General features: G+C 52.2%; 15 protein-coding genes across 15 annotated transcripts; 9 read left to right on the forward strand and 6 right to left on the reverse strand.

Annotated features, from left to right (window-relative positions):
• Window positions 1–552: 552 nt before the first annotated feature.
• On the forward strand, window positions 553–1,455 carry BZA70DRAFT_264974 (uncharacterized protein; the record flags this gene model as incomplete). The annotated part of the gene is made up of 1 exon (XM_064910937.1): window positions 553–1,455. The coding sequence occupies one exon, from the start codon at window positions 553–555 to the stop codon at window positions 1,453–1,455; it is 903 nt and encodes a 300-aa protein (XP_064770649.1).
• A 382-nt stretch (window positions 1,456–1,837) lies between these two features.
• On the forward strand, window positions 1,838–3,992 carry BZA70DRAFT_271787 (uncharacterized protein). The gene is made up of 3 exons (XM_064911537.1): window positions 1,838–3,555; window positions 3,611–3,836; window positions 3,893–3,992. Exons 1-3 carry the CDS (start codon window positions 1,912–1,914, stop codon window positions 3,895–3,897), a joined length of 1,875 nt encoding a protein of 624 aa, XP_064770650.1. The 5' UTR covers window positions 1,838–1,911; the 3' UTR covers window positions 3,898–3,992.
• Window positions 3,993–5,805, forward strand: BZA70DRAFT_271789 (ribosomal protein S5 domain 2-type protein). The gene is made up of 2 exons (XM_064911538.1): window positions 3,993–4,341; window positions 4,404–5,805. Exons 1-2 carry the CDS (start codon window positions 4,177–4,179, stop codon window positions 5,790–5,792), a joined length of 1,554 nt encoding a protein of 517 aa, XP_064770651.1. The 5' UTR covers window positions 3,993–4,176; the 3' UTR covers window positions 5,793–5,805.
• BZA70DRAFT_243969 (uncharacterized protein) lies at window positions 5,806–8,093 on the reverse strand. The gene is made up of 2 exons (XM_064910600.1): window positions 7,405–8,093; window positions 5,806–7,348 (listed from the first exon to the last, which is right to left on the reverse strand). The coding sequence occupies exons 1-2, from the start codon at window positions 7,936–7,938 to the stop codon at window positions 5,969–5,971; spliced, it is 1,914 nt and encodes a 637-aa protein (XP_064770652.1). The 5' UTR covers window positions 7,939–8,093; the 3' UTR covers window positions 5,806–5,968.
• Window positions 8,094–9,611, reverse strand: BZA70DRAFT_271791 (uncharacterized protein). Its single transcript, XM_064911539.1, has 3 exons — window positions 8,989–9,611; window positions 8,535–8,926; window positions 8,094–8,472 (listed from the first exon to the last, which is right to left on the reverse strand). Exons 1-3 carry the CDS (start codon window positions 9,333–9,335, stop codon window positions 8,381–8,383), a joined length of 831 nt encoding a protein of 276 aa, XP_064770653.1. The 5' UTR covers window positions 9,336–9,611; the 3' UTR covers window positions 8,094–8,380.
• A 180-nt stretch (window positions 9,612–9,791) lies between these two features.
• BZA70DRAFT_20502 (vacuolar protein sorting-associated protein 26-domain-containing protein) lies at window positions 9,792–11,073 on the forward strand. The gene is made up of 2 exons (XM_064910158.1): window positions 9,792–10,263; window positions 10,330–11,073. The coding sequence occupies exons 1-2, from the start codon at window positions 10,047–10,049 to the stop codon at window positions 10,995–10,997; spliced, it is 885 nt and encodes a 294-aa protein (XP_064770654.1). The 5' UTR covers window positions 9,792–10,046; the 3' UTR covers window positions 10,998–11,073.
• A 25-nt stretch (window positions 11,074–11,098) lies between these two features.
• Window positions 11,099–12,936, reverse strand: BZA70DRAFT_243973 (Alg9-like mannosyltransferase family-domain-containing protein). The gene is made up of 4 exons (XM_064910601.1): window positions 12,606–12,936; window positions 12,296–12,537; window positions 12,097–12,237; window positions 11,099–12,043 (listed from the first exon to the last, which is right to left on the reverse strand). The coding sequence occupies exons 1-4, from the start codon at window positions 12,852–12,854 to the stop codon at window positions 11,164–11,166; spliced, it is 1,512 nt and encodes a 503-aa protein (XP_064770655.1). The 5' UTR covers window positions 12,855–12,936; the 3' UTR covers window positions 11,099–11,163.
• Window positions 12,937–13,087: 151 nt separating this feature from the next.
• BZA70DRAFT_305816 (general substrate transporter) lies at window positions 13,088–15,116 on the forward strand. The gene is made up of 2 exons (XM_064914796.1): window positions 13,088–13,654; window positions 13,735–15,116. Exons 1-2 carry the CDS (start codon window positions 13,138–13,140, stop codon window positions 14,943–14,945), a joined length of 1,728 nt encoding a protein of 575 aa, XP_064770656.1. The 5' UTR covers window positions 13,088–13,137; the 3' UTR covers window positions 14,946–15,116.
• A 4-nt stretch (window positions 15,117–15,120) lies between these two features.
• Window positions 15,121–15,945, reverse strand: BZA70DRAFT_292968 (uncharacterized protein). The gene is made up of 2 exons (XM_064914396.1): window positions 15,610–15,945; window positions 15,121–15,549 (listed from the first exon to the last, which is right to left on the reverse strand). Exons 1-2 carry the CDS (start codon window positions 15,856–15,858, stop codon window positions 15,418–15,420), a joined length of 381 nt encoding a protein of 126 aa, XP_064770657.1. The 5' UTR covers window positions 15,859–15,945; the 3' UTR covers window positions 15,121–15,417.
• Window positions 15,946–15,962: 17 nt separating this feature from the next.
• Window positions 15,963–16,839, forward strand: BZA70DRAFT_20641 (uncharacterized protein). The gene is made up of 4 exons (XM_064910173.1): window positions 15,963–16,202; window positions 16,268–16,350; window positions 16,421–16,501; window positions 16,567–16,839. The coding sequence occupies exons 1-4, from the start codon at window positions 16,031–16,033 to the stop codon at window positions 16,738–16,740; spliced, it is 510 nt and encodes a 169-aa protein (XP_064770658.1). The 5' UTR covers window positions 15,963–16,030; the 3' UTR covers window positions 16,741–16,839.
• On the forward strand, window positions 16,506–17,918 carry BZA70DRAFT_20530 (uncharacterized protein). The gene has a single exon (XM_064910161.1). It carries the CDS (start codon window positions 16,938–16,940, stop codon window positions 17,847–17,849), a length of 912 nt encoding a protein of 303 aa, XP_064770659.1. The 5' UTR covers window positions 16,506–16,937; the 3' UTR covers window positions 17,850–17,918.
• BZA70DRAFT_271802 (formyl transferase) lies at window positions 17,877–19,976 on the reverse strand. The gene is made up of 4 exons (XM_064911540.1): window positions 19,280–19,976; window positions 19,136–19,206; window positions 18,954–19,075; window positions 17,877–18,891 (listed from the first exon to the last, which is right to left on the reverse strand). Exons 1-4 carry the CDS (start codon window positions 19,596–19,598, stop codon window positions 17,988–17,990), a joined length of 1,416 nt encoding a protein of 471 aa, XP_064770660.1. The 5' UTR covers window positions 19,599–19,976; the 3' UTR covers window positions 17,877–17,987.
• Window positions 19,977–20,705: 729 nt separating this feature from the next.
• Window positions 20,706–21,149, reverse strand: BZA70DRAFT_264984 (uncharacterized protein; the record flags this gene model as incomplete). The annotated part of the gene is made up of 2 exons (XM_064910938.1): window positions 20,706–21,032; window positions 21,087–21,149. The coding sequence occupies 2 exons, from the start codon at window positions 21,147–21,149 to the stop codon at window positions 20,706–20,708; spliced, it is 390 nt and encodes a 129-aa protein (XP_064770661.1).
• Window positions 21,150–22,276: 1,127 nt separating this feature from the next.
• Window positions 22,277–24,147, forward strand: BZA70DRAFT_264985 (cytochrome P450; the record flags this gene model as incomplete). The annotated part of the gene is made up of 2 exons (XM_064910939.1): window positions 22,277–23,474; window positions 23,528–24,147. The coding sequence occupies 2 exons, from the start codon at window positions 22,277–22,279 to the stop codon at window positions 24,145–24,147; spliced, it is 1,818 nt and encodes a 605-aa protein (XP_064770662.1).
• A 793-nt stretch (window positions 24,148–24,940) lies between these two features.
• BZA70DRAFT_20522 (mitochondrial ribosomal protein L28-domain-containing protein) lies at window positions 24,941–25,805 on the forward strand. Its single transcript, XM_064910159.1, has one exon. It carries the CDS (start codon window positions 25,347–25,349, stop codon window positions 25,689–25,691), a length of 345 nt encoding a protein of 114 aa, XP_064770663.1. The 5' UTR covers window positions 24,941–25,346; the 3' UTR covers window positions 25,692–25,805.
• Window positions 25,806–25,929: the final 124 nt, after the last annotated feature.

Here is a 25,929-nt window from a genome sequence, read left to right on the forward strand (position 1 = left end):
ACACCGCACTTTGCTCTTTGTTTACTTCCGACTTCTGTTTTAGCAGTCAATTGCTGTTGTATTCTCTGTTTATTGCTAATTACAATACCATCTCTGTTCTGCTCCTCTTCTTCTTCTTCTTCTCAATCCCTGTCTGTTCCGCTCTCTATCCCGCTCTCTGTTCCGGCGTGACGCGTGCATCGCGCGTCGCTCGCTGTCACATATTTCTGCTGTTCGTGGCCACCCTCCTGGTTCTCGGTCGTTCTTCATTAGATCCCTTGTTCGTCCTCACAAAGACTGTGATGCGGTGCCTTAGTCTCCTTGTCTCCTTGTCTGCTCCTTTCTGCTCCTCGTCTGCTCCTTGTCTGCTCCTCGTCTGCTTCCCTCCCTCCTTCTCTCTCTCCTTGTCTCGGCTCTGCGCCCCTTGTTCTCCTGCTCTCTACCTTCTCCCTCCTCCCGGCGCTCCTTGTCATGGATCGTCTACAAAAACGGGCTCACCACCCGCCCACCCGCCAGTCCTCTCTTTCCCCCCATACAGTTTATACACGTCTATACACTCCACACCGATACACAATGAGATTCACCAAGCAGTTCCTCGCCGCCATCTTCCTCATCTCCGCCTCGGGCGCTGTCGCCGCCGGCGTCGAGACCCAGGCCGACAACCAGGGTCTTCCTGATCTGAAGGACAAGATCCCTGATTTCAAGGATAAGATTCCTGACTTCAAGGATAAGATCCCTGATTTCAAGGACAAGATCCCTGACTTTAAGGACAAGATCCCCGACCCTAAGGACAAGATCCCCGAAAAGCCTGAGAAGCCCGAGAAGCCCGAGAAGCCCGAGAAGCCCGAGAAGCCTAAGAAGCCCGAGCTTCCCGATATTCCCAAGCCCGAGAAGCCTGAGAAGCCCAAGAAGCCTGAGCTTCCTGATATTCCCAAGCCTGAGAAGCCTGGCAAGCCTAAGAAGCCCGAGCTTCCCAAGAAGCCCGAGAAGCCCGAGAAGCCCGAGAAGCCTGAGAAGCCTTCGAAGACCACCTCGGTCCCGGTCTCGTCGACCACTCACCACAAGGTCCCCTCGTCGACCCCCTCGACCACCTGGACCTCTTCCGAGCCGGCCTCGTCGACGCCCACTCCTTCGTCCGAGTCATCGACCTGGACGACCTCGACGGTGCCCGCCACCTCGTCCAAGACCCACCACAGCAAGGTCCCCAAGACCACGCCCACGCCGGTCCCGATCGGAAACTCGACCGTTCCCAGCGAGCCGTCGTCGACCGCGCCGGTTGAGTCCTCCAAGACCTGGGTGCCTCCCACCACCGCGGTCCCCACCGGCGGCCAGCCCAAGACACTCAAGAACAAGACCTTGCCTTCTGCGACGCACACCCCCATCGTCTTCGAGGGCCAGTCCAGCACCCTCCGCACTTCCGTCTACACCATCGGCACTCTTGCTGCTCTTGTCGGCGTCGCTCTTTTCCAGTTTTAAGCATTTATGTTTTTGATTGCATTTTCATCCGGCGTTTCTCGTTCTTTTCCTACAAGGCTCATAACCCTCTCTTACCGCCCTCATGAGCTTTTCCTTTTCTCTCTCTTTGTATAATAGTCTTTCTTTAATAAATAATAGAGCTGGGCGGGCTCACCCCCAACACATTCAAATAACAGTAAATTCCAGTAAATAGCAGCAAACAACAGTAAATAACAGCAAACAGCACCAACAAGGCTTTCACGTGCAATATGAAATAAACCGGCTGCTATTGGCCGAGCCTCGGCAAATTCAAAACTAATCAATTACGTAACCGAACTCGGAAAATAAAAAAAAAAATTGAAATAAGCCGCGCCGTTGATTGATTGTGGGATCATCTTCAACATCCTCCTTCACGGCTTTTGTTTGTTGTTGAAGCCTGTTATTCTGCTTTTATTCCTTGGTATAGTGTCGTTGAACATGAGACTCCTCGTCCGTGCTCTGAGAGCCTCTCAGAGACCACTCGCACTCTCCTCCGCCACCCTTCGCGCTTCACGACCCATCCCATCGCCGAACCCCACATCCATCCCCGTCCGCTCCCTCTCCCGCTCATTCCACTCCACCACGCGACTCCGCAATGATTCCTCGTCCTCGTCCGCCCTCACAGATGAAATGCTCGAGATCCTAAACGAGCCCCGCGACGTCGACGAAGCAGACGTCGTCATCGTCGGCGGCGGCCCGGCCGGTCTCGCGGCCGCCATCAGACTCAAGCAGCTCGAGCTCGAGCGCGGCAACGAAGTCCGCGTCGTGCTCCTCGAAAAGGCTCCCGACATGGGCGCGCACACGCTCTCCGGCGCGGTCGTCGAGCCCCGCGCGCTAGACGAGCTCATCCCGGACTGGCGCGATGATCCACCTAGTCCACTGACGCCCGTGACGAGCGAGAAAATGCGGTTCCTGACCCCGACCCACGCGATCCCGATCCCCGAGCCGCCGCAGATGCACAACAAGGGAAACTATATTGTCAGCCTGAGCGAGGTCGTCAAGTGGCTCGCCGCCAAAGCCGAAGAGCTCGGCGTCGAAGTCTACCCCGGCTTCTCGGTCTCCGAGCTCGTGTACGACGACGAGTCCGGCGCGGTCCGCGGCATCGCCACAAACGACATGGGCATCTCGAAATCAGGTCTGCCAAAGGACAGTTTCCAGCGCGGAATGGAGTTCCACGCAAAAGTCACCTTGCTGGCCGAGGGCTGCCACGGCTCGCTCACAAAGAAGGCAATCAAGAAATTCGACCTGCGGCGCGACAAAGATCCGCAGACCTACGGCCTCGGCATTAAAGAGGTATGGGAGGTTCCTGAAGAAAATTTCAAAGAAGGTGAGGTCGTGCATACCATGGGCTGGCCCCTCAACAAGGATCTCTACGGCGGCGGATTCATGTACCACTTTGGCGAGCGCCTCGTCAGCGTCGGTCTCGTCGTCGGCCTCGACTATGCAAACCCATGGGTCTCGCCGTTCCGGGAATTCCAGAAAATGAAGCACCACCCGCTCTACGAGTCCGTTCTCAAAGGCGGGAAATGCATCTCCTACGGCGCGCGCGCGCTCAACGAGGGAGGATACCAATCTATCCCGAAGCTGAGCTTCCCAGGCGGTGCCCTCATCGGCTGCTCTGCGGGTTTCGTCAACGTGCCGAAGATCAAGGGCACGCACACAGCCATGAAATCCGGCATGATGGCCGCCGAGAGTGCGTTCGATGCCATCGTTGACTCGACAGAAAGCAGTAGTACCTCGCCGATTGTGCTGGAAACCTACGAAAAGACGTTTGAAAAGTCGTGGGTGCGCGACGAGCTCTACGAAGTCCGCAATATCAGACCGTCGTTCGATAATAAACTGGGCATGTACGGCGGCATTCTGTACTCTGGCCTCGACACGATGCTGCTCAAGGGTCGCGTGCCGTGGACGTTCCATCACAGACACACCGACGCTGAGATGACCAAGCCTGCGGACCAGTTTGAGAAGATCGAGTACCCGAAACCGGATGGAGTGGTTAGTTTTGATTTACTGACTTCGGTCGCGCGGACTGGTACCATGCATGACGAGGACGAGCCTGTGCATCTTAAAGTGGCAGACTGGGTATGCTCCTCTCAACTCTTCCTACACCATTTACTTCTTCTGACACACACTCTAGGACGCGCACACCGCTGCCTCGTTCCCGAAATACCAAGGCGTCGAGAACCGGTTCTGCCCCGCTGGCGTGTACGAATACGTTCCCGACGAAACCAAGCCCGAAGGCGTGCGCTTCCAGATCAACTCACAGAACTGTATCCACTGCAAGACATGCGACATCAAGGTGCCGACCCAGGACATTGACTGGGAGTGTCCTGAAGGCGGTGATGGGCCAAAGTATATGCTGAGTAAGTTGAGACTGTTGATTGTGCTGCTTGCTTGGTCGTTGCTAACTTTTGCACAGCTTAACCGGGACGCTGCATACAATTCATGATAGACGATATAGACATTAATACAAGTAGACACAATACTTTTACTCTAATCATATCTACAGTTGAATATCAACCATAAACACAATTCTCACGGGCCTGCGCGCTTAACCGTCAATGCGGCGCCGAAGCGCAACCGCCAAACAGCTGACCGACCGCCCGCTCCTCCGCAAAATGTGAAATCCTCATCTTCACCACAAAGCGAGATCCTCTTCTTAGACACAATTCTCCTCGTCGTCGATAGACAGACACTGGCACCATGGCGGACGAGCTCGTGCCCGAAGTATCGTCGCTCGATGACATCTACTCCTCCGTCGACCAGCGCGAGCGCTACGCCGCCATCTTCGACAGCTTCGCGAGCAAATACAACGCCGAGCCCGAATTCCTCAGTCGCAGCCCCGGACGCGTGAACCTGATCGGAGAGGTTTGTCTCCTCTGCTCCACCCTGCCCTATGCCAGCCGTTACTAACCCAACCTGATCTCCAGCACATCGACTACTGCTACTTCTCGGTCCTGCCGATGGCCATCGAATCCGACATCGTCATCGCCGTCCGCAAGAACAACGACGCCTGCCTCCGACTCGCCAACACCGACGCCAGATTCCCGCCGACGACCGTCCCGCTCTCGGCCTCGGGCGCGTTCGTCGTCGTCGACAAAGCAGACTCCAGCTGGGCGGACTACTTCAAGTGCGGCCATCTCGTCGCGCACGAGTTCCTCAACTCCGCCGCTGGTCCTGCCGCGCCCGTCGTCCCGCTCGGCATGGACATCGTCGTCGACGGCACCGTCCCCGCCGCTTCAGGCCTATCCTCCTCCGCCGCCTTCATCTGCGCCGCCGCGCTCGCGACCCTGCGCGTCAACGGCGTGACCTCAGTCTCAAAGCAAGAGCTGACCGCGATGGCGATCGTCTCCGAGCGCCACCTCGGCGTCTTCTCCGGCGGCATGGACCAGTCCGCCAGCGTCTACGGCAAACCAGACCACGCGCTCTACGTGCAATTCAAGCCCGAGCTCAGGTGCACGCCGTTCAAGTTCCCCGCCGCGCAGCCCCCGCTCTCGTTCGTCATCGCAAACTCCCTCGTCCACGCAAACAAGCACGACACCGCGCCGACAAACTACAACCTGCGCGTCGTCGAGGTCTCGCTCGCGGCTGAGATCCTTGCGCACAAGTACGCCGTCGTCATTCCGCAGGACTCGGGCATCGGCACCGGTACGCTCCGCGGGTTCATGGAGGCTTATTTCGCAAAGAAAGAAGGCGCGTTGCCGTGGGACGGCGACGTCGACGAGGGATCGAGGCGGCTTACTGAGATGGCCGAGCTCGTCAGACAAACCTTCACGATCAAAGACGGCTACACAAAAGAGCAAGCCGCCGCCGCGCTCGGCGTCTCGGACGCTGATCTCCACCAAAAATTCCTCGCAAAGACGCCCGTCCGATTCTCAAAGCTGCAGCTCTACGGCCGCGCGCTGCATGTCTACGAAGAAGCAGGCCGCGTGCTAAAGTACCTTACAACAATGCTGCATCCGCCCTCCTCCCCCTCCTCCTCTGACTCTATCTTCACCTCCCTCGGCTCGCTTATGGACCAGTCCCACGCATCGCTCGATACCCTCTTCGACTCGTCCTGTCCAGAACTCAACACGCTCTGCAGCATCGCGCGCGCAAACGGAAGCGCCGGATCGCGCGTCACCGGCGCTGGCTGGGGCGGATGCACAGTCCATCTCGTGCCGCTCGACAAGGCTGAGAAGCTGAACGCCGCGCTGAGAGAGCAGTATTATAAGGTGCGGTTCCCGGGGATCTCGGACGAGGATATCGAGCAGGCGCTTGTGGTTAGTAAACCTGGGATTGGGAGTTTGGTGTATACCGGAGGACGTCCTCAAATATAAGCTCGTGTGCTATCGTTTCCTATTAAACATTATGCAGTAGTCTGTGTAGTTGTATCTGCTTCGCCAGAGCACTCTATCACTCCTAAACCGAACCCGAGTGCAAACACAAACAATAAATCCAAAAGCGTTCTAAAAATACACAAACACAATCTATATACAGTCAAGAATCTAATCTACTACTGCGCCCGCGGCTTCGACGACACGCGATACACAAACTCGGTACTCCACAACTGCATGATCTGCGCCTTAATCGCCGGCACCGCGCCAAACACCGTGCCCGCGACCGGAAAGAGGACGTAATCAAGCAGATAAGCAGGTCCTCCGCGAGGCGCAAAACCCACCTGTGAGAGCGAGCGCTTGATGAGGTCTGGCGAGGCCGGCGAGGTGAGCGCGGTCGAGATTAGGTTATGGCGGAGGCGGATTGCTGTTGCGTGGAATTTTTCGTAGAGAAAGAGTTGGAAGACGACGCCGAGGAAGGCGGCGGTGCGGAGGTAGTTTGTGTATTGCAGGACGTGGAAGAGGAGGTGTGTGCTGTCGTTTGCGGTGGTGAAGATGGGGAGGACGGAGCAGGCCATGATGTCGATGAAGTAGTGGACCGGGAGGAAATGAGCTTCGTAGAGTCTGTGCAGGAGGACGATCGTGCGCCATACCGGGACGGATGAGGACGCGGTCGGCGTCGCAGACGGGTACCTGACACTCGACGCAATCGAGAGCAGTTTCTCGTCAGACCCGAGCTCGGCATCGCTGTTTTCCGTATCCTGGTCGTAGTACTCAAACGAGCCCAGCTGGTTCTGACGACCGGCCAAGGTCAGCGTCCTGAGCGTCTGCTTGATTGCGTATCCCGAGTCAACTATCCCCCACATATGTCTACATGCCTGCATAAACCGCGCCACAGACGACAGCCGCCAGCGTTCCAGCACACTCAGCTGCGGCATCCAGTTCTCATGCACGACGTTACAGTGGCTCGCCGGGCTGAAGACCGAGACCGACCGCAGCCGCCCACAGGTCTTGAAATAGCACTTGAGGTACATGTGCAGGTCCTCGCCGATCGCGCCAGGCCCGGTATCCCAGAAACCAACGTACCGCGCGAGCGTCATCGTGATCGAGTACACCGACGTCGGCGTGCGCACCTGCGAGCAATCGTACAGCGCCGAGATACCCGCCGCGCACCAGAGCATATCCGCGCACCGCACGATCGGCGAGACGGTGCTCGCGTTGCGGTCAAACACGATCGGCAGGACGTACATCGTGAACGTGTTCGCGCGCTCGAGGTTCGTCGCGCAGTCGACGCAGATCTGCTCAAAGTACTGCGGCAGCAGATGCGTGTCGGCGTCCATGACTGTGAAGACCACGTTTGTGCGCGACTCGGAGCGGTAGTGCTTGGACGCGGCGCGCGTCGACCACGAGATGTTTGAGGACTTGCCGCGGGCTTCGCCGGGGAGGGAGTGCGGGTGGAGGGTGTATGTGATTCGGTGGAAGTAGGGCGAAAAGTCGCGGATCAGGGTCGTCGCTTTCTCGACCGCGCTCGGTTCGTGTTCTTCCATCGCCAGGTATATCTGGTTGATCTCGTTAGCTGGGACAGCCATCGTAGAGTTGACTTTTTGGAACTCACATCGTAGGAGCTGCGCGCCAGATCATGGCACGCCAGCATGCTCAAAGTCTCGCGCATGGTCTCGAGAGACTCTTTATAGTTTGGAAGAAAGATAGCATGGAGGAGGAGTTCGTCGTCTATCCCAAACACCGTGCCAGATGATAAGCTATCTGAGCTATCACCGCGTCCTGCATCGCAGCACACGATAGCACTTTTCTCGCTCTCGGCGCCTGTGCTTTCCAAATCGTCTTCGTCGCTCCAGAGTATCGCATTCTTCCTCGTGCCTGGCGTACCTGGCGCGCTGTTCGCACTCTCTGCAGCCACCAGCGCGGTCCTCTTGCTGGTGATATACATGCCATAGCACGACCTGACCGTGAATGACACGACAGAGACATGGAGCACCAACGTGAGCCCGATGAACAGCAGACTGTCGTGAGCGAAAAGAATGAGCGCAAGCACGAGCAAGGTCGATAAGCCAGGCGTACAGCGGACAAGGTAGTTTCCCGCCCGCCGCCCCGCAGACGCTGCGCTCACCGCACCTGAGAGCATACGCATTTGGCTCCGACGCGAGTTGTGCCTGCTTCCCGTGTCTTTGTTTGAGTCCGGGAGGTGTGTTTGGAGGAGGAAGAGAGAGCGATGGAGGTGTAAGGTTTAACTTCTGCGATGTCTTCGTCGTTTAAGCTTTGGCAGCTCCTCCGCCGCACGCCTCCCAGCCAGCGGAGGCTTTGTCTACGTCTTTGTTAAGAGGAGAGGATAGAAGTGATTGAAGGTGTGTTGAAATCAGAGAGAGGTCTGCTGGTGCTGAGTGGGTGGTGGAATGGTATTGAATAGAGGCAAATCAAGGCCTGCTGTAATGCAGACTCATCCTCTGCCAAAGCCGAGGACTGACGATACTCCCCCAGCAGTGCTCAGGGAATGGTATCGGCACTGGACCGCGGTGCTTCGTGCATGCAGCTTGTCAAAGTATACATATTGTATGCTGGAGACTCAGAATAGGCTATATTCTTGCTTTGTACAAATATATCGAGTACCCGACTCCACAAGCAAGTGCTCCCACCGACAAACAGCTCCAAAGAATACTTCGCTGAGCTAGAAGGATGAGATATGTTAGCACAGTGCATGCAATCAACCGCAGCTCAAAAGCGACTTACAAGTAGTCCTTCTCTCGTAATCAATCAGCCTTTCCTTTTCACTCTTGATCCCATTACGAATATCCACCATCCTACTCTTATAATCCTCCACCCGGTCCGTCGCCTTCTTCAACCTCCGCTCGAGATCAGCGACCACGTCCAGCTCTGTACAAAACTCATCAATCTTCTGCAACTTCACCGCGTACTCTGTCTTTGACCGCACGTTCTCCTGCTCAAGCACGCCGTTGTAATGCGCTACCCGCTCGCGCATCTTCTTCAGCTGCGAAATATGCGCCTCGACCTCGCGCGCCCGGCTCGCGAGCTCGGACTCGATCCTGGTGAGCGTGTCGTCGTCGTCGCGTTCGAACTTTCGAAAGGCGGTCAGTTGGTCGATGATCTGGCTCACGACGTCCCTGTACATCATATCAGTAAAACAATACAAGTGAACCACTATAATAGTCAAGCAGCAACCCACCGAGCATGATTCAGCAGTTGCCAGTTATGACTCCCCTCCCGCCGTATAGACGCGGTCTCAAGTCTCAGCGACGGCGTAAGCGATCCCCTCCTACTCCTCGCCACAGACTCCCCAAGCAACGACGACTCCGACGGCGCCCCTGCCACGCTGATCTGCGGCACCGCCAGCTGCTGCGGATCACCGCTCCCGTTCCCGTTCGCCGGCAGGCCGTCCGAGGACGACGACGACGCGGCGGCGGTCGACGGCTCCCGCAGCGAAGGCACGTTGAGGAACTTCTGCGGCGACTGGCCTGGTGTGCCGGAGAGTGCTGACGGGGCGAGGCCCTGGCCGATCGTGTATGGCAGCATGGGTGGTTGTCATATGCGACAGCTGTGATCTTGAGTAAGAGCTGGTGTTCAGAAGATGGGACCGTAAATGCCGCTGAACCTAACCCAAAGAGAGCCTTCGACGCGGTGTTGGATGTGCAGATTTGTGGAGGAGTTGGTTTACAACTGAAGCAAAGGAGCAGATACAGGAGATAATGTTAGTGAGAATATGTGTGGGGTGGTTAGTTGTTGATTGTGATATTAGTCTGTTGTTTATAGCCTTGGACCGGTTCGTACTAATAAACATGCATTTACTCTACAACCACTCCAGCCTCCAGAACAACAACAACAACAATGATAATAATAGAAACACAACCTCCACTCCTTCTATAGCTACAAGTCAAATCTATACCACCTCATCGCATTATAAAACAAGTGCTGCTGAGTCGAGAAGTGAGATGAGATATGGCCAGTCTGAAGGTAACGTGACCGGCCGACGGAGAAGGTGCCCGCAAAAGGCAAAAACCCAAACGCTCGTTATCTCGACTTTAGACTTCCGCTCGCTGATTGCCTCGATATCCTCCTCTCTTCGACAAGAGCAATTAGCTACAGAGCAGCCTGTGAAGAGATATATCGCTGTTGGAATACTAGCTATAATCTAGAGCTTTACTAGACTGGTTATAATCGCAAGCAGCAAACCAGCCCGCCCGACTCCGCCGACGTTCACATCGCTTATCGCTACACCTTCCCACAATGGCTCTCTTCTTCAAATCCCCTCTCGACATCGAGATCCGTCTAGACAGCGAGGACAAGCGGAAACACGTCGACGTCCGTCTCGACAAAAGACGGAAGGAGAAAGTGCCCTTGTTTGTCGACGGCGAGACCGTCAAGGGGTCTGTTATCGTCAGACCAAAGGATGGACGCAGACTCGAGCATATTGGAATTAAAGTCCAGTTTATTGGAACAATCGGTTCGTCAGCCATGAGAAAAGAGCTACATTGAGGAAGTATAACAAAGACTGACTTTGCCACTCTAGAAATGTTCTCGGACAAAGGAAACACCTACGACTTTCTGACTCTCGGCCAAGAACTCGCCGCCCCTGGCGAACTACAGCACCCAGAGACCTACGAATTCGAATTCCGCAACGTCGAGAAGCAGTTCGAGAGCTACAACGGCATCAACGTCCGTCTGCGCTACTTTGTCCGCGTCACCGTCGGCCGCCGGATGGCAGACGTCATCCGCGAAAAGGACCTCTGGGTGCACTCGTTCAACATCCCGCCAGACACCGTCAGCTCGATAAAGATGGACGTCGGTATCGAGGATTGCTTGCACATTGAGTTTGAGTACTCCAAATCCCGCTACCATCTCAAGGACGTCATCGTCGGCCGCATTTACTTCCTCCTCGTCCGTCTGAAAATCAAACACATGGAGCTCTCTATTATCCGCCGCGAGACCACCGGCGCGCCGCCTAACCAATACAACGAGAGCGAGACCCTGGTCCGGTTCGAGATCATGGACGGCGCTCCCGTTCGCGGCGAGACGATCCCAATAAGACTGTTCTTGGGCGGCTTCGACCTCACGCCTACCTACAGAGACGTCAACAAGAAGTTCTCCACCCGTACCTTCCTGTCGCTCGTCCTTATCGATGAGGATTCGCGGAGATACTTTAAGCAGAGTGAGATTGTATTGTACAGACAGCCATGAGATTAATCAAGTATTTTGGTAATGGCCAGGGGTATAGGAGGGGGAAGGGGTTAATGCGATTGTGTCGGTTTGGTTTCTGATTGTATAATTTCGAAATATATACGTTTAATCTTTTTATCTATAATACATAGCAAATGCAACTTCACCTATATAACACTACTGCAGCTTACGGCCTGCAGTATACTACAACATCACCTCTCCGTCTGTAGTCCTCATGGAAATGACTATTGAAAAACCTGGCGCACTCCAGATAATCCTCGGACCCACCAAGAGCCTCGTCGACCTTCTCCTTCAACGCCTCAAAAAAGACCAAGTGGCTAGGCCAATACTTTGGATGCGCACCTTTATACTTCGAGCGTATCTGCGTCACCGGCGGGAAATTAGTCCTGATAAACTCAACCGGATCCGCGTAGAATATGTCGGCCTCGTCCATGTACGTCTCCAGCTCGACGTTTCCGCGCGGCGGCTCGCATGTCAGAAACCAGGCGTCGATATCTCGACGGTGCATATGGCTCATCCATGGGGTAGAATGACACGGCATCAGGAAACCCACGCTAGTTACTGACGGATTCTCTCTGATGTATGTTGTCACGTCCACGACACCTCGCTGGTGCACCATGGTGATGTAGAGTGCAAACGGAATATGAATCACAGCTATCAGAACTAGCGCGGCAGTCTTGGCTCGAGGCTTGTACGGAATCCTCAGGGACTCTATCGAGACGGCGGTGAAGATGTGGAAAGCAGACAGCAACGGAAATATAAACCGGACTTCCTTGTGCGCAATCAAACTATAAGCAACAATCACAAACACACACGCCTGCGCAAGAACGGTCGATCGACAAAGGTAGAGTCCATGTAAAGCAAACGGCGTGAACAGAATCAATAGCTGCGGAAGTGCCTCGATGAGGTAGTATAGCTTGCCGTTGACTCCGTAGAACGAAGACAGAGACTCGACGACATTGAATTTTAGAAAATTGAGCAGCGGAAAGACTGGCCCGCCGTAAAAGTAGGCGTCAATCTTGGCGTTGAATCCGAGGATCGAGGTACTATTACAGATGGTTAGCGCTCGTTCTGGCTTTGTAGATCCAACACAACTTACCCAACCAGCACGGCGATGACAATCAGTCTGGCCGACGGCTGTTTATATATGAGAACTGCACCGAGATACATCCAGATAAGCACGTTTGTCGGTCTGAGAACACAAGCAATGGCGGCGAGAACCAACGCAAAGAAGTAGCGCCTAGCAACAACCATTAGCATATATCGTCTCAATGATGAGTTTAGATCGATCCACATACCTCATAACATTCGGACCAGCGCTCTCCTTCAGCGGCCAAAAATTCAAAGCGCAGACACAGATTGTAGACTCGAGTGAATTGGAAAAAGTCCGGACGGAGACAAAGAAATTGAAGACCGAGGTTATCGTGCAGAACAGGGTTATACGCGCTATCCGGTCGCCGTAAAGTCGATTGGCGAGTTTGTAGGTCGCGTAGTCTGACAATGCTGCAAACACGGCCTGGACTACCTTTGGTCCATAGATCTACTAATTGTAAGTAAGAATGACAGAGGCAGCGAGCGGTTGACGCGATCCATCCAAGATTGACATACCACACCCGCAGCTCCAAGATCGAGCCACTCCGAGACCTGGTAGATGACTGTAAATATCAACGGATGCGCAAAACTGCGAAGCGCACTCCGCCACTCCCACGTCAGGTATCCGTATCTGAAAACCGCGAGATGGGCGGGCTCTAAGCTCTGCCAGAACTCGTCTGGCTGGAAGTACGTGGTCGTGATCAGAGCATTGACGATGCGGAAGGCGAGGAGCTCGAGGAAGAGAGGAACTGACGAGAGCAGCATTTCTGCACACACAATTGATCAATTATAAAATGCTCGACTCTGCTTTCTCACGCAATGCATCATGCAATAATACCTGCACTTGTTCCTAACAGACGCGAGCAGCTCCAGCTCCAGCTCAAGTCAGTCTGATCTGCTTATGTCACATCACGTGCTGTTTACATAATCAAAACAAATTAACCGCCGGGTGGCCTCTGCGGGATTGCGGGATGCGGCGCACGCGCTCATCTCGATAAGTTTCTTATCGCAGCTTCCTCCTCTCTCGCCACTGTCTCTGCCCTCAACAATGGCGCGCCAGGTCAGACTTCTCCAGACAGACGACATCGACGACGACGACGACGTCCGCAGCCCGTCGCCGTCCTCGGACTCCGCCAGCTTCATCCACGAGCACGAGGCCGCGGGCTTCCTCGGCACCACCACCGAGGACTCGTCTTCGCACCCCGCGCCCAAAGAGGTCTACAACTGGAGACCCTATGTGCTCGCTCTCTCCGCCGCCATGGGCTCCGCCATGTTTGGCTACGACACCGCTTTCATTGGCGGCACCATCGCGCTGCCCTCGTTCGCCCACAAGTTCGGCCTCGAGGACGCGACCGGCAACGCACTCGCGGGCATCGAAGCCAGAATCGTCAGTACTTTCCAGGTCGGCTGCTTCTTTGGCTCGATCCTGGTCTACTACTTCAACGAGTTCCACGGCCGCAGGAATACTCTTATTCTCGCTGGTCTTCTCTTTGATTGTGGCGCCATCATGCAGCTGTTGTCGAATGGAAACCTCGACTACATCTATCTCGGAAGAGGCTTAACAGGTATGCTTATATAATAACCGTGTGCGCCATCGCTGCCATTGTGCCATCGTTGTCTGACCACACTTTCCTCTTCAATTCAGGACTCGCTGTCGGCTCATCGTCACTGGTCATTCCAGTTTACATATCAGAATGTGCTCCGCCCGCCATCCGCGGACGGCTCGTCGGCATATTCGAGATCGTTCTCCAATCCTTCCTCGTCGTGGGTTTCTGGGTCAATTACGGCGTCAACGAGCACATCAGTGGTCTATCCGACACGCAGTGGCGCATCCCCGTCAGTCTCCAGCTCGTCCCCGGAACCCTCCTTGTCATCGCCATGTCTTTCCAGCCCGAGTCCCCTCGATGGCTAATCCGGGCCGGAAAAACATCCCAGGCGCGCAAAGTGCTGAGCTATATCCGGAATCTCCCCGCTGACCACGAATATGTCGTATGGGAGGTTGAGTCGGTCCTCAACCAGATCGAGCACGAAAGCTACACCGGCGCGGACGGCTCGCTCAAGGATAAGCTGAAATCTATTATGCTTCCGGGGAAACGTAATCGTCTGATTCTGGGCTGCAGTATGATGATCCTCCAGAACCTGTCTGGCACCAACGCCTTAAACTACTACTCGACCACCATCTTCCGCTCAATCGGATTCAGCGGAACCAGCGTCGGCCTGCTAGCCACAGGAGTCTACGGCTTTTTCAAATGCATCACCACCATCTTTTTCACCTTCTTCGTCATCGAGCGCATCGGTCGCCGCAACTCACTAATCTACGGTGGAATCGGAACAATGGTTGCCATGTTCTACCTCGCTTTCTTTGGCGCGGTCTCCGGCTCTTTCGATGGACACGCGGAGCGGAATGCCTCTGCTTACGTCGCTATCTTCATGGTCTACTTCTTTGCCGTCACATTCACGCTCTCGTGGAGTGGTATCCCCTGGATTTTTGCTGCCGAGGTGTTTCCTGCCTCCGTCCGTTCAGTCTGTGTGTCAATGACCACCAGCTCACAGTGGGTCGGCCAGTTTATGATTGTCTACTCGACGCCTTACCTGATGGAAAACATAAAATGGGGAACCTTCCTCGTCTTTGGCATCTCGCTCTTCTTCGGCGTCGTCTTTGTCTTTTTGTGGGTTCCGGAAACCAAAGGAATGACGCTGGAAGAGATGGACATCATGTTCGAGCTCGAAACCACCGACGGAAGAGAAATGCGCGAGCAGGCCGAGGCTATCATCGCTCACGAGCGAGAAGTGCTGACCATGTCGGACAGGCAGACCGTCGGCGCAATCAAGCTCGGAGACGAGTTTGCTGTATGAGGTGGTAGGTGCATGGTGCATTATGTGTGGGCTTTAATTCGCTGGTGTAGGTTATTACGTGGGAGCAGACTACAAGATGATATCCACTCTTTTATATCATCTTTGAGAGTCTGTGCATTGTTATGCATATTCATATTTACTTTACTTTTGTACGCTTCAGATAGAGATACCAATTCATTCATTCATTCATTCATCAGTTTGCTGATTGATAATTGTCTGCTCGGGCTAGTTACATGCGATGCCCACCCGACTGCGCCTGTAAATTGACTTGTACAAATCCTGATAGGATTGATCGGGTGTACTCCACCATTAGCGTTGTAGAATGCCAGGGTGCCCATAAAGATGAGCTGCTGATCCCGCAGAGATACAGTAGATTAAGCGATCGATATATACAAAGTCCTACTACCTCAGAACATACATCCCAAGATGACATCCGGCTTGTCCGCAGAACCAGATGGCAGATTCAATATTATCACACCTCCTTTTTCTCCTCCTCCAAAGAATGCGCAAGATAGTATTTGACAAAACTCAGAGTGTAGAACGTGACTGCAACAACCGCTAGCACCTTGATAATCGGAAGTGTGAAAGTAGCATAGAAGTTAACCTGTCGAGAAAGCGTTAGATGCGTCGTAATTCAAATGTGTAAATCAACAGACTAACTCACGAGCGGTGACCGTGGTTTTTTCGGTTTGTCTCCAGTAGTATTAGCACTTGGAGCTGCCTTCTCCTTGCTGATCTCGTTCACTTTATCTGATGCCTGCTTGTCTGTTGAATACGGCTGCGCCAAACCTGCTCGGAAAGCAGCATTCAATGGACCCCGACGCAGTCTCGTCTGCAAAAGTCCCAGACACGATGCATTGCCAATCACTGCACGCTGACAGAGACCGATCCTGCCTATTATCAGACTGCTCATTGTGTCTGAGGTGTGTGAATGCCGAGCGGATGGCTGGTTGAATATCAGAAATCGATGTTCACGACGTGTAATCGAGGCGTTTGTACCTCTGAACGCGTCGCGTGCTGGGAAGACGCTCAAGACCACGACCACGGAATCAACACGAGAATCAACAAGAACAACAGCACAGAACATGACGACCTCGACAATGCGTGAAGCGTGGCTTCCGATCGACATCTCTTTGCCGCTGATTTACTGCATGAAATGCTTCCGGACGACGACGAGTCATAATGGCGGCTTTTACGTTATGGAGTGCGGACACATATTCTGCGATAGCCATGTTGAGATTGCCAATGTATCAAATGGTCAGCCTTTCCGCCTTTTCTGTCTGTGTATTATTGAGCTTTTGTTGATTGTGAGGGGATTTCAGTGGCGTCGCAGAACTTCCCGATGAATCATTCGTGTCCTCACTGTAAACTTACAGATATCTCGGTCTACAGAATCGGACCAAAGGTTTGCTTCTGTTCAGTCTCTTCTTTGTCTACTGATCCTCAATTTTATTTCTGTTTTTTTGCATATATAGAACGCTCATCTACCCCCTGACTTGGCCGTTCATTTCGACGATTTCCTTCTCTCGCTCAAAAGATACTTTGAATCGATAAAGGTCTCGTACTCAGTACCCTGACGCGCCCAAGAAGGCCTCTGATCTCTGACTTTTCGGACCTCTAGTACAACTACGAATCCCTCACGTTTCTAATCAGACACTATCAAAGTCTTCCAAACGCTTCCGAGCTCGAAAAGCAGGTCAGACATCAGAAAGATGTGATTGCAAAGATGGTGCCTGCTCTGGAGAAATCCGCTCTCTGGGAATCGTTCGTTACTTCTCTCTATACTGCTGTTTAGGTTTGCTGTTTGATTGTGATTTTGAACGTTTGTCGGGCTGACTAGGGTACTGTACTGTTACTGTGTATAGTACGGCGGTGCGTTTAACTGTGGAGAACGAGAACCTACGGCAACGGTTAAACATAGCAACAGAACCTCCGAATCGGCATCATCCACCTAACGAAGCATCTCTTCAGTCATCTCAACTCCAGGCACCAATGGCTCCTCCTAACAACCACAGTCACCTATCAAGCAAAGCAGGACAGGGCTTCAACACGCCAGAAAGCTCGCGGAATGCAGGAAAAGGCAGCAGTTTGAACCTCGAGAGCTTCGCATACCACGAACGACAGCTACCCACCGTCCTGACGCCCACTTCGGGCGGTGCTCGGGGTCAACGTTCTTCCGCTCCCAGCATTGGTAGCGGGACCAGGAATAATCCAGCATCAACGTCCGAAGCCAATGGAATCGGCAGTAGATCCAGAATCTCAACTCCGGCACTGTCCCATATCGAAGACAATACCATCGACCATCCAAGCCCGACTCCTTCCCGAGCCAAATTCGGACGGACAAATGTTGTCCGCCCGATCCCTGTATATGGAATAGGATCTCCGGAGCACAGGCCTGAGAAGGAAGCAAAAGCAAACAGATCGCCGTACTTCAAGTCGCCTGCCCCTCGTATATTCCAGCGATACGAATCCTCCCCTGTTGCGCGGTCAGTCCCACATCCAAGACATTCGAACGGAAACCCTGTCCGTCAACATCCAGAATCACCTGGCTACAACGACGGCTCATTTTCTTCAAGCTCCCGGACGAGATTCCCACCTTCCCATGCCATGCAAGATCAAAACTCGCACTTCCACCCCATTAAACGCCCAGCAACCAGCTCGGGCTATGGGCCGAATCCGGCCCATCGAGGTGCAGGGATGTACAGAACGCCCAGTGCCGCAAACACCCCAATCAGTTTATCGAGACCCGCGAGCCGTGCGCAGTTCGAGGCTGCTCCTGGTATGAGAACGACGGTCCTCGGAGCTGCAAGAAGTGGTGGTAGCTCAGTGTTGTCGCAGACGAACGGCCACTCCGCCTTGACAAATATCAGAAATGTGCGACGGGTACCGTTCAATCGCTCCTAATATCTCCTGTACTTTTACTTTTGCAGATTATCGTTTTCGCTGTCTCAATCAATAGCTTACTTTGTGTGCTATATACAAATTATAAACACCTCTAGCGAATTTCCACGTGAGGAAAATCTTCTTGCTTGGTAATTCAAATCATTTCTCCCACCCATCCTTATCGTCATCGAACTCCTCCAGCTCTTCCAGATTTTCCAATAGATACCACGCCTTGTTCGCATTCGCCTCTTCCTCATCTAACTCAGCCTGTGTCTTTTTCCTTTTAAACATCTCTTTGTAAGCCGCGTGGATATCCGTCGAACTTTCCAAAAGCCGGTCCACAGGTGCGATCGAGTCCAAGCGCCAGCTCTCCCATCTCTCCTTCTTGTTGTAACTCTCGCTCCTGATGATAGTGTATAGAATACGTCTATCACATGTGCGTATCAACCACCCCGGGTAGAAATACTTGTACTTGGGATCAGTCTTGACGAAGTACCCGTGAAATATCGCGGGCCCGTTCACTTTTGTCTCATCAACTTCATAGGTCAAATCGCGCATGTTGTCGATGAAAATATTCCGGGAAAGAAGCGCGCGATCTGACTTGCGCCGGGCTTGCACAGTAGTCCACAGTTCGGGCCCGAACGCGCGCATTTGCCGCTCGATATCACTGTACTTGGATTTCTCCCAGTCAATCCGTCGATGACTCCGGAGGATTTTGGGCGCGTGAGAGAATTCTGTTTTGACCACAGCTTTCCTGTCTTGCTCAAACAACGGGATCAGCTTGCTTGCCGGATTGTAATCTTCCTCAGTACTGGTGCTTGTGCGGTCCAGGCTCTCGGTCTGTGCTATGCGAGTGATTGCTCTCGCGAGCATATCTGCGCCAATATTACCCAGCTTCTTCAGCAACGCTTGAGACGTCTCGTCAGGTTGCACTTTCTGGATTGGCGATTGCATCAAGATCTCGCCTTTGTCGAACTTGTGTAGGTCGAGCGTCTGCAAAGTCACGCCTGTTTCGGAGTCGCCATTGAAGACTGTCCACTGGACTGGAGCAGCTCCACTGTATCTGTAGTACGTCCACCGTCAGCATGCCGACTTAATAGCAAGTAAGCAGTAATTTTCACGTACCTTGGCAAAAGCGACGGGTGCAGATTCACACCACCTAGAGGCAGCCCTTGCAAGAAATTTGCTGGAATGAGGTTTCCAAACGACACAGCAATCGCGAGATCATATTTCCTCGAAATAATTTGCTAGAGACAGACAAGCGGTCAGTTTGCATCTATTTGGGAGAGAAGGTCGGGAGTACGTACAGCATAGTCATCCTTCGTTTCGGCTCTGAGAACAGGTATCAACATTCTGTTGGCAGTGTGCACAATCGGCACTGTTTGGTTGAGAAAAATATAAGTCAGCGTTCATCGTTCCATGCGAAATAGTCAAACTTGATATCAACTTACCTTCTGCTCTCTTGCCGGTTTTTTTCCAAGAGCGCGTCGCGACATGGAGCCTCTTGATGATATAAGGATGATCTCTTCTAATTTCCTGCAGCCTCAGCAGACTCTGAATGCTAAACTCGTCTGATCCGAAAAATATGATTTTCAATCCGTTTTTATTCTCCTCAGTATCAGGAATGTCTTCGAGATACGAATCTATGCGATCGACCTTTCGAATAGCATAACGAGGCCATTGGCCATGTCGTCGCGCTACAGTGACCGCCTGTGGCTTTGGCTTGAAGACGCTTAGGCACAGAGGAGTCCGTGGAAATAATTGAAACATTGTTGGTGTTTCCGAGGATGGTTGTCGAAGAGGACGGCGAAGAGGATGTTGAAGAAGCGGAAGACAAATTGAAATAATTCTCGAATTATCGGCCCGAGTAACGCCGAGCGCTGGTTTTTTTACCCTACGTCTAAACCGTAATCTTGAAGACTATCTGTGAATTCTTTATATTTCATCAACTATCAGACCTATCATAGCTTATTCTTTCTTTCTGAACGAGAGCTTGTTGTCGAAAATGTATAGGTATTAGATCTTTTTTGGATTTAACTTGAAATAAGAGTTGGCATCAGAATTTCTCGGGTCTCCTTCTATTATCAACCCACCCGACAACTATCTCTGTGGCGAAGTAACGTCGTCGCGCGCCGAAGGGTTGTCGTTGGATGACATAATGAGGGGATAAGCGATGGATAAGTGGAAGGTAAGTGGGAGTTGTAGTGGAAGCGCAAGTGATTAGGAAGATAGTAGATGATGGTTCATTCTCAGGAAGACTGGGTAAGCCAGGCTTCCTTAAATATTACTCTACAAGATGCCTCATTCTATCCTCTCGCCGGAAGAGATTAGTCTCCACGTTAGCAGGACGAGGAGGCTGGCTCTCGAGGAGTAAGAATGTTAGTAAATGAGTGTGGTTTGTTGACAAGAAGAAACCGTGCGGAGGATGAGGGGAAACCTCCCTGCTCATGCCTTAGCGTCCTGCGAAGTACTCTTCATGCGGGAGGGTGTAGGCGTGACCTTGTGAAGTGAGGCAGAGGTAATCTCCCGTGGATGGACTGCTGGTTAGGCGTTCTGAGGTGAGGCAAGATGGCTGGGCTCTTGCAGGGATAGATGTAGTAGACGGACAAGCATCGTGAGGTGAGGCAGGATGACAGGTCTCTGACACGGATGAGGGTTTGGAGGAGGCCGGGCAGTTCTGCCTCGCAACCTCATGACAATCTCTACTTTCTCGTTCTTCAAAGCATACTGTTGATATTTCTGTGTATTATTTTATCAACTGATTTGTTGGAATTACGATATCAAGGTGCTCTTAAGCTGGCCGCTTTATTTTATAGCGTATATCGAGAACACTGGTAAGGAATCAACATCCTACCTGAAGCTCGATACTCATTCGACTCAACCACGAGGAGAACCTGACGAGTCTGGTTTACGTCTTAACCCAAGCGTCGTACCAGCGACTATTGCGGCAATCATCACCATGAAACAAGTCATTGCCAAATACCACAGAAATACCTGCCGTCTGATACCCAGGATCTTCCGCTCGTCCTGCTCTGAAATACTGTGGGCGGTCGACAATTGCTCGACGTCGAACTGCTCCATTCTGAGCTGTCGCTCGTGTATGGTCGTAGGCTCATCGGACTTGGTGGTGTATGCTGGAGGACGCGGAATATATGCTGGCGGAGGCGCTGTAAGAAGCGCGCGATCTGAGGAGGTCGAATTTCGCTATCGACGGGTCAGTCATTGTCAATTGATTGTCACTGATGGTACGGAACCTACTCTGGAAGTCCTCTGACTGTTGGCGAAAATATCAGCCTGTAGGGTGGGAAAAGTAGCGCTCATTGTTTTGACATACAAATTAGGAAATAAGAAGTTGGACGCGAGAGTAGCCTGTATGTAGGAAACCGACTCATTTTAAAGACCTTGGATCAAGTCCTAACTATCTGACGTGTGACTGCATCGATACCTAGCTATCAAGCGTATGACTGCGTAGTATCTCCTTGCCTCGTTTTGTCATCATATCTACATGCGTAATACGAAGCTGATGTCAGTGAGTCACTACTCGATATCATCGCGGAGGTTCAGTTCAACCAGTGAATTTTAAGCACCCAGACGCGTTTCCCGTTACTAACCGTCATAACCGAAGTTTTGAAGCTCAATTGGCGCAGCTCTCAATATAATCGCTACCAGATATCAGCTGAATTTTAGTGCGTGCCGAGTCCGCGCAAAAGCCGCGGGGTTTTGGACGAAGCTGCAGCGAGCTCCGCGGACGTTTAATGAGTATGTCTACAGAAGTTTGCTCACGTACATTTCGAGTCAATCGGTAAGCAGTTTAGTGTTTAGAGTGAGTCGACTACAGCTCATATCTAAGATCAGGGATTAGATAAGATATGAAGGTCGCTATCGTGGCCGTGGCTAAGAGACGCGTGCAGGATATATGCCTTGTGCCCATGTGTCGTCTGAGTCGGACTTGATATCGCCCAGGAAGAAACCTCAGCAGCAGAACCCCACAGCACTATCAAGTTATGGCGCGAGAAAAGAACAAGAGGTGATGATCTTGCTGCGAGTTGATTGCTTCGATGATTGCTTCACTGTGTTATCGACAGGTGATATACTGACTGCTGAGATGGACTATCGATTGACTGTTGCAGCACATAGTGAACAGAGCACCCAAAAATGATCTCACTGACTGCTCTGAAGGCAAGGAGCTTGACGATGGATACCTATATCAATTGAATAAAACATACGATAACAAAAGAGGACCAGTCGATAAGCAAAGAATCGGATGACCTTGAACCCTTACCTGAGCCGCACGTGCAAGGGTGCGCTGACTTTGAACGCGCTGACCGTCAGCTACGTTCGATCAACCGCGGTCCCCGCGCCAACTTCCCCTTCCAACTGCCTATTGTTTGCTAGAACTTCTTGTATTCGAGACAATTGACCAGCAGAGACTCATATTTGATATTACAATGGCCTACGAGTTCACGCCGTCCAGGAAATTCAAGATCTCCGTCGCAGGATTCTCGGTCTACCTGCTTCGACGCTATCTTATCAAGGACCTATCGCTATCCAACTTCTTCCTTCTCTGGGCCCTCTTCACCATCGCTCCCGGCTTATGGAAGGCTTTCTACACAGTCGTTCTCTATGCAAACTTTCTATCGCCTTATCGTTCGTTCAAGCACCCTAATGAGAAAATGCATTGGATCGTGGGTCATCTATCTGGGATTCACTCCGCCCCTCCAGGCATGAAGCATCTCGAGTGGATGGAGTCCTACCCCGAGGACTCCTGGATCCGCTACAGAGGATTTTTCGGCCTTGAACGAATCATTCCTTACGGCCCGGCTGAGCTGCAGGCGATTCTCATGACGAACTCGTACGATTTCGTCAGGCCTAATGAAACGCGCAACAACCTCTCGCTCATTCTGGGAGACGGAATTTTAGCGGCTGAGGGGGATTCCCACAAACGACAGCGGAGACTGCTAAACCCTGCATTCTCGTTTGGCCACATCAAGGGACTTACGCCGATTTTCCTGGACAAGTCGCTGCAACTGGCTGATTACCTGTCTAAGGAATTGGAAGAGGCTCTGGCGAAGAAGCCTGCTGCTGACAGTGCTGACAGTGAAACAAAGGAATCTGAGTCGACAGATTCGGATGACAAGGCTTATGTTCTTGGTCCAGGCGAAGCAGTCATCAACGTCGACCACCCTATTCATTCAACCACGCTCAACATCATCTTCCTCGCTGGCTTTGGAACCAAGTTTGACGCTCTGGCCAACCCTGATGATCCACTCGTGCAAGCATACCGAGCCGTATTCACGGTCCCAGACTCTATCTCGACCTGGATGAAAGCGCAGTTTGTGCTAAACATGGTCTTCGGCGCGGGCGTGCTGCCTACGAAGCGTAACCGCGACGTAGCAAAGGCGAAGAAAGTCGTGCAGAGTTACTGCTTGAAGCTGATTGAGGAGAAGCATCAGAAACAAAAGATCGCGGCTACTTTTAACCAGAAGGCTAGCAATGTCGATAAAGATCTTTTGAATGTCATGATCGAGGAGGCACAGGAAGCTGAGGTGAAGACGGATATCAAGAAGACTACACCAGCGAAGAAAGGTAGATCAGATGCCAAAGCTGGCCTCACGGATCGGGAAATCCTCAACAACATGATGACCTGTAAGTCTACCTCGACTCATGCTAGATAGAGTATTGGCTAACGTATTTAACAGTCCTCGCGGCCGGCCACGAAACAACTTCCAGCGCGACCTCTATCGCCATCTATCTTCTCACCAAGTTCCCAGAAGTCCAGACAAAGCTCAGAGACGAGCTTCGTAAAGCCGTCCCCGAGGTTTTCGAAAAATCTTTGAACAAAGAAAAGATCTGCGAAGAGGTGACCTATGGACGAATCGATTCAATCAAGTATCTCAACAACTTCATGCACGAAGTCTTTCGGTACTGTCCCCCTGTCTCAGTCACCAACCGTCGAGCAGACAAAGACGTTCAGATCGGAGACGTCAAAATCATCAAAGACACAATCATCTTCCTCGTTCCTGCAGCTCTCAACAGACTCAAGCGAGTCTGGGGCCCCGACGCCAACGAATTCAACCCAGATCGGTGGGACAACCTGCCGGCTACAGCGCAGAATCCCTACGTCAACCTCACATTCTTACAAGGCCCGCGCTCATGCATTGGCCGGCGATTTGCAGAGATGGAGTTTAAATGTTTATTGATTGCTCTTATTAGTAGATTCGAGTTTAAGGAGAAAGAGCCTGGCGTGGAGCTGAAGATGCGGAGTGTGGTGACTACGAAGTTTGCTAAGCCTCTGGAAGTGGTTGCGAAACTTGTTTAATGATTGATTATGTTCTGTAATACATTAACGCCTGAAATCACAATTTGCTATGTAGTCTTGAATCATATGCCCTTATCATCACTGGCTGTCCTCAATTTCAAACCAAGACGCTGCCACGACTTTAGACCGCCCTCAGTTCTCGTCTAGCCGCAGCCATTAGGTTGTACATCTCTTACGAGGCACAAAGTGTTGAGCTTGAAGAAGTGATCGAAGCACTTTTCCCGATGCCCCTGCACTGACGCATTTCGAAATCACTGCAAGATCCTCAGGTGACGGAACGCGGCGGGAAGATTGAGAACGAGCGGTATTGAAGAGATCATGGTTATGCTCAGCGAACTGTTGACCACGCCGATGGCACACGAACCAATCGAATTTCTGGGACTGAGTATCGACAATTAGTCTTCTTACTCGACGTCTTCCGCCCCTGCACTGTCCTCTCAGCTGGTGGGGATCCTTCGCACTCGCAAGCATAAGTCACTGTAAGCCTGTTTGCAGTGCCCTTAGACGATCTTAACTTGATGAAGGACTAGCTGTAAGACGCTGCCCATTCATCCAGTGCCTTCCGGGCATCTTCTAATAAACATGTACGGTCTCGGGAGGCAGAGAGGGAGGGGGAGAGGCCATTTTGCTTCCTGGGGACGCGTCGAGTTTGAAGAAGGACGCGAACGCGTCCGAGTTATAATCATAACTGAGGCGACCGTAAGAACAGACAGAGCAACTTACTACCGATTGCTTACATAAACTACATCACGTGATAAAATCACTACTCCGACCTCGACAAAAATTAAACGTCAAAGCAAAAAAATAGCATCCCGAATCCCAAGCGCACGGCCGATATTCGCGACGCTCGAAAGCACAGAATGTCACTACAACAACTAACCTCAATGTTTTGGAGACGTCCTCAGATATCCATGCTGAGCAGCCGGCTACGGCCGAGTGCTTTGATCGGCGGCGCGCAGAGACAGCCACAGCAGCAGCAGCAGCAACTGCCGAGCACAGTTTTCTCCGACATGAAGGTTGCTGGTGGAAGTCTTGAATTGTCCCGTGGAAAGAGGACGAAGACTGTTGGTTCGGTGCAGAAATCGAGACTTGGTATGATTTCCTGAGTTCCCTGTGCGGTTGTTGCTTTTTGTTGGTGTCGGGGTTCGTCGGTCCCTTGGAATTTGCCTGCCAGCGCTAACTAATGATTTACAGTGAACATGCTCAGTTTGGTGAGCCGGGTCAAGAAGCAACCGTACCGTCTCAAACTGTCCTACGAGGATCTTATGCGCCACCGCACAATCCACAGAGCATGGATGCTTCTCCAGCGCAAGAACCGCGAAGAACGGCACAAGGAGCTCATGGCCCAGTACCAGAGGATCAAGATGGCCTGCGACCAGCTCGAGAAAGCGAGTCCGGAGCTGTTTGCTCGTGCCATGGATAAACCCCGGTCACTGCGGTTCCCGCTCGAGTACAAGTATCCCACCGAGACTCCTCCCCGTGTTGCTTGGGATTACGATTGGAAGAAGTCGACTACCGTGCAGGCGTTGTCGAAGAAAAAATGAGCTGATAGTGGACGATCGAATGATTTAAGACGAGCAAGTCGTCTCTTTGTACATTGATAAATAAATTCTTTTCTATTATACTTCTGTTCCTCCTAATCTACGGAAGCGATGTTACCGAATATATAATATAGTACGTATGAATTTGATTGGAAAAGGGTAGCAGCATACAAACAAATTATCGAAAACCGGGATAATAAACAAATTATGAGAAAAAAAAAAAGGAATATAAAACCCACAA

This window comes from Myxozyma melibiosi (assembly GCF_037950935.1).
Source record: "Myxozyma melibiosi strain Phaff 52-87 chromosome Unknown BZA70scaffold_1, whole genome shotgun sequence".
Taxonomy (NCBI): Eukaryota; Fungi; Ascomycota; class Lipomycetes; order Lipomycetales; family Lipomycetaceae; genus Myxozyma; species Myxozyma melibiosi.

What these genes read in the sequence shown, in the direction of transcription:
- BZA70DRAFT_292968 (XM_064914396.1), bottom strand. Translation starts at nt 15,858, where the DNA reads ATGAGCAGTCTGATAATAGGCAGGATCGGTCTCTGTCAGCGTGCAGTG. An exon ending in AAAAACCACGGTCACCGCTC is followed by an intron (nt 15,550 to 15,609) that starts GTGAGTTAGTCT and finishes CTTTCTCGACAG; the next exon opens with GTTAACTTCTATGCTACTTT.
- BZA70DRAFT_20522 (XM_064910159.1), top strand. Translation starts at nt 25,347, where the DNA reads ATGCTCAGTTTGGTGAGCCGGGTCAAGAAGCAACCGTACCGTCTCAAA.
- BZA70DRAFT_20641 (XM_064910173.1), top strand. Translation starts at nt 16,031, where the DNA reads ATGACGACCTCGACAATGCGTGAAGCGTGGCTTCCGATCGACATCTCT. An exon ending in GATTGCCAATGTATCAAATG is followed by an intron (nt 16,203 to 16,267) that starts GTCAGCCTTTCC and finishes AGGGGATTTCAG; the next exon opens with TGGCGTCGCAGAACTTCCCG. An exon ending in TCTACAGAATCGGACCAAAG is followed by an intron (nt 16,351 to 16,420) that starts GTTTGCTTCTGT and finishes TTGCATATATAG; the next exon opens with AACGCTCATCTACCCCCTGA.
- BZA70DRAFT_271789 (XM_064911538.1), top strand. Translation starts at nt 4,177, where the DNA reads ATGGCGGACGAGCTCGTGCCCGAAGTATCGTCGCTCGATGACATCTAC. An exon ending in GCGTGAACCTGATCGGAGAG is followed by an intron (nt 4,342 to 4,403) that starts GTTTGTCTCCTC and finishes CCTGATCTCCAG; the next exon opens with CACATCGACTACTGCTACTT.
- BZA70DRAFT_20530 (XM_064910161.1), top strand. Translation starts at nt 16,938, where the DNA reads ATGGCTCCTCCTAACAACCACAGTCACCTATCAAGCAAAGCAGGACAG.
- BZA70DRAFT_243969 (XM_064910600.1), bottom strand. Translation starts at nt 7,938, where the DNA reads ATGCGTATGCTCTCAGGTGCGGTGAGCGCAGCGTCTGCGGGGCGGCGG. An exon ending in TGGCGCGCAGCTCCTACGAT is followed by an intron (nt 7,349 to 7,404) that starts GTGAGTTCCAAA and finishes GAGATCAACCAG; the next exon opens with ATATACCTGGCGATGGAAGA.
- BZA70DRAFT_271791 (XM_064911539.1), bottom strand. Translation starts at nt 9,335, where the DNA reads ATGCTGCCATACACGATCGGCCAGGGCCTCGCCCCGTCAGCACTCTCC. An exon ending in CAACTGCTGAATCATGCTCG is followed by an intron (nt 8,927 to 8,988) that starts GTGGGTTGCTGC and finishes TATGATGTACAG; the next exon opens with GGACGTCGTGAGCCAGATCA. An exon ending in TTACGAGAGAAGGACTACTT is followed by an intron (nt 8,473 to 8,534) that starts GTAAGTCGCTTT and finishes TCATCCTTCTAG; the next exon opens with CTCAGCGAAGTATTCTTTGG.
- BZA70DRAFT_271787 (XM_064911537.1), top strand. Translation starts at nt 1,912, where the DNA reads ATGAGACTCCTCGTCCGTGCTCTGAGAGCCTCTCAGAGACCACTCGCA. An exon ending in ATCTTAAAGTGGCAGACTGG is followed by an intron (nt 3,556 to 3,610) that starts GTATGCTCCTCT and finishes CACACACTCTAG; the next exon opens with GACGCGCACACCGCTGCCTC.
- BZA70DRAFT_305816 (XM_064914796.1), top strand. Translation starts at nt 13,138, where the DNA reads ATGGCGCGCCAGGTCAGACTTCTCCAGACAGACGACATCGACGACGAC. An exon ending in TCTCGGAAGAGGCTTAACAG is followed by an intron (nt 13,655 to 13,734) that starts GTATGCTTATAT and finishes TCTTCAATTCAG; the next exon opens with GACTCGCTGTCGGCTCATCG.
- BZA70DRAFT_271802 (XM_064911540.1), bottom strand. Translation starts at nt 19,598, where the DNA reads ATGTTTCAATTATTTCCACGGACTCCTCTGTGCCTAAGCGTCTTCAAG. An exon ending in AACCGGCAAGAGAGCAGAAG is followed by an intron (nt 19,207 to 19,279) that starts GTAAGTTGATAT and finishes TCAACCAAACAG; the next exon opens with TGCCGATTGTGCACACTGCC. An exon ending in CACCCGTCGCTTTTGCCAAG is followed by an intron (nt 18,892 to 18,953) that starts GTACGTGAAAAT and finishes GACGTACTACAG; the next exon opens with ATACAGTGGAGCTGCTCCAG.
- BZA70DRAFT_243973 (XM_064910601.1), bottom strand. Translation starts at nt 12,854, where the DNA reads ATGCTGCTCTCGTCAGTTCCTCTCTTCCTCGAGCTCCTCGCCTTCCGC. An exon ending in ATCTTGGAGCTGCGGGTGTG is followed by an intron (nt 12,538 to 12,605) that starts GTATGTCAATCT and finishes TACAATTAGTAG; the next exon opens with ATCTATGGACCAAAGGTAGT. An exon ending in GCTGGTCCGAATGTTATGAG is followed by an intron (nt 12,238 to 12,295) that starts GTATGTGGATCG and finishes GGTTGTTGCTAG; the next exon opens with GCGCTACTTCTTTGCGTTGG.
- BZA70DRAFT_20502 (XM_064910158.1), top strand. Translation starts at nt 10,047, where the DNA reads ATGGCTCTCTTCTTCAAATCCCCTCTCGACATCGAGATCCGTCTAGAC. An exon ending in CCAGTTTATTGGAACAATCG is followed by an intron (nt 10,264 to 10,329) that starts GTTCGTCAGCCA and finishes TTGCCACTCTAG; the next exon opens with AAATGTTCTCGGACAAAGGA.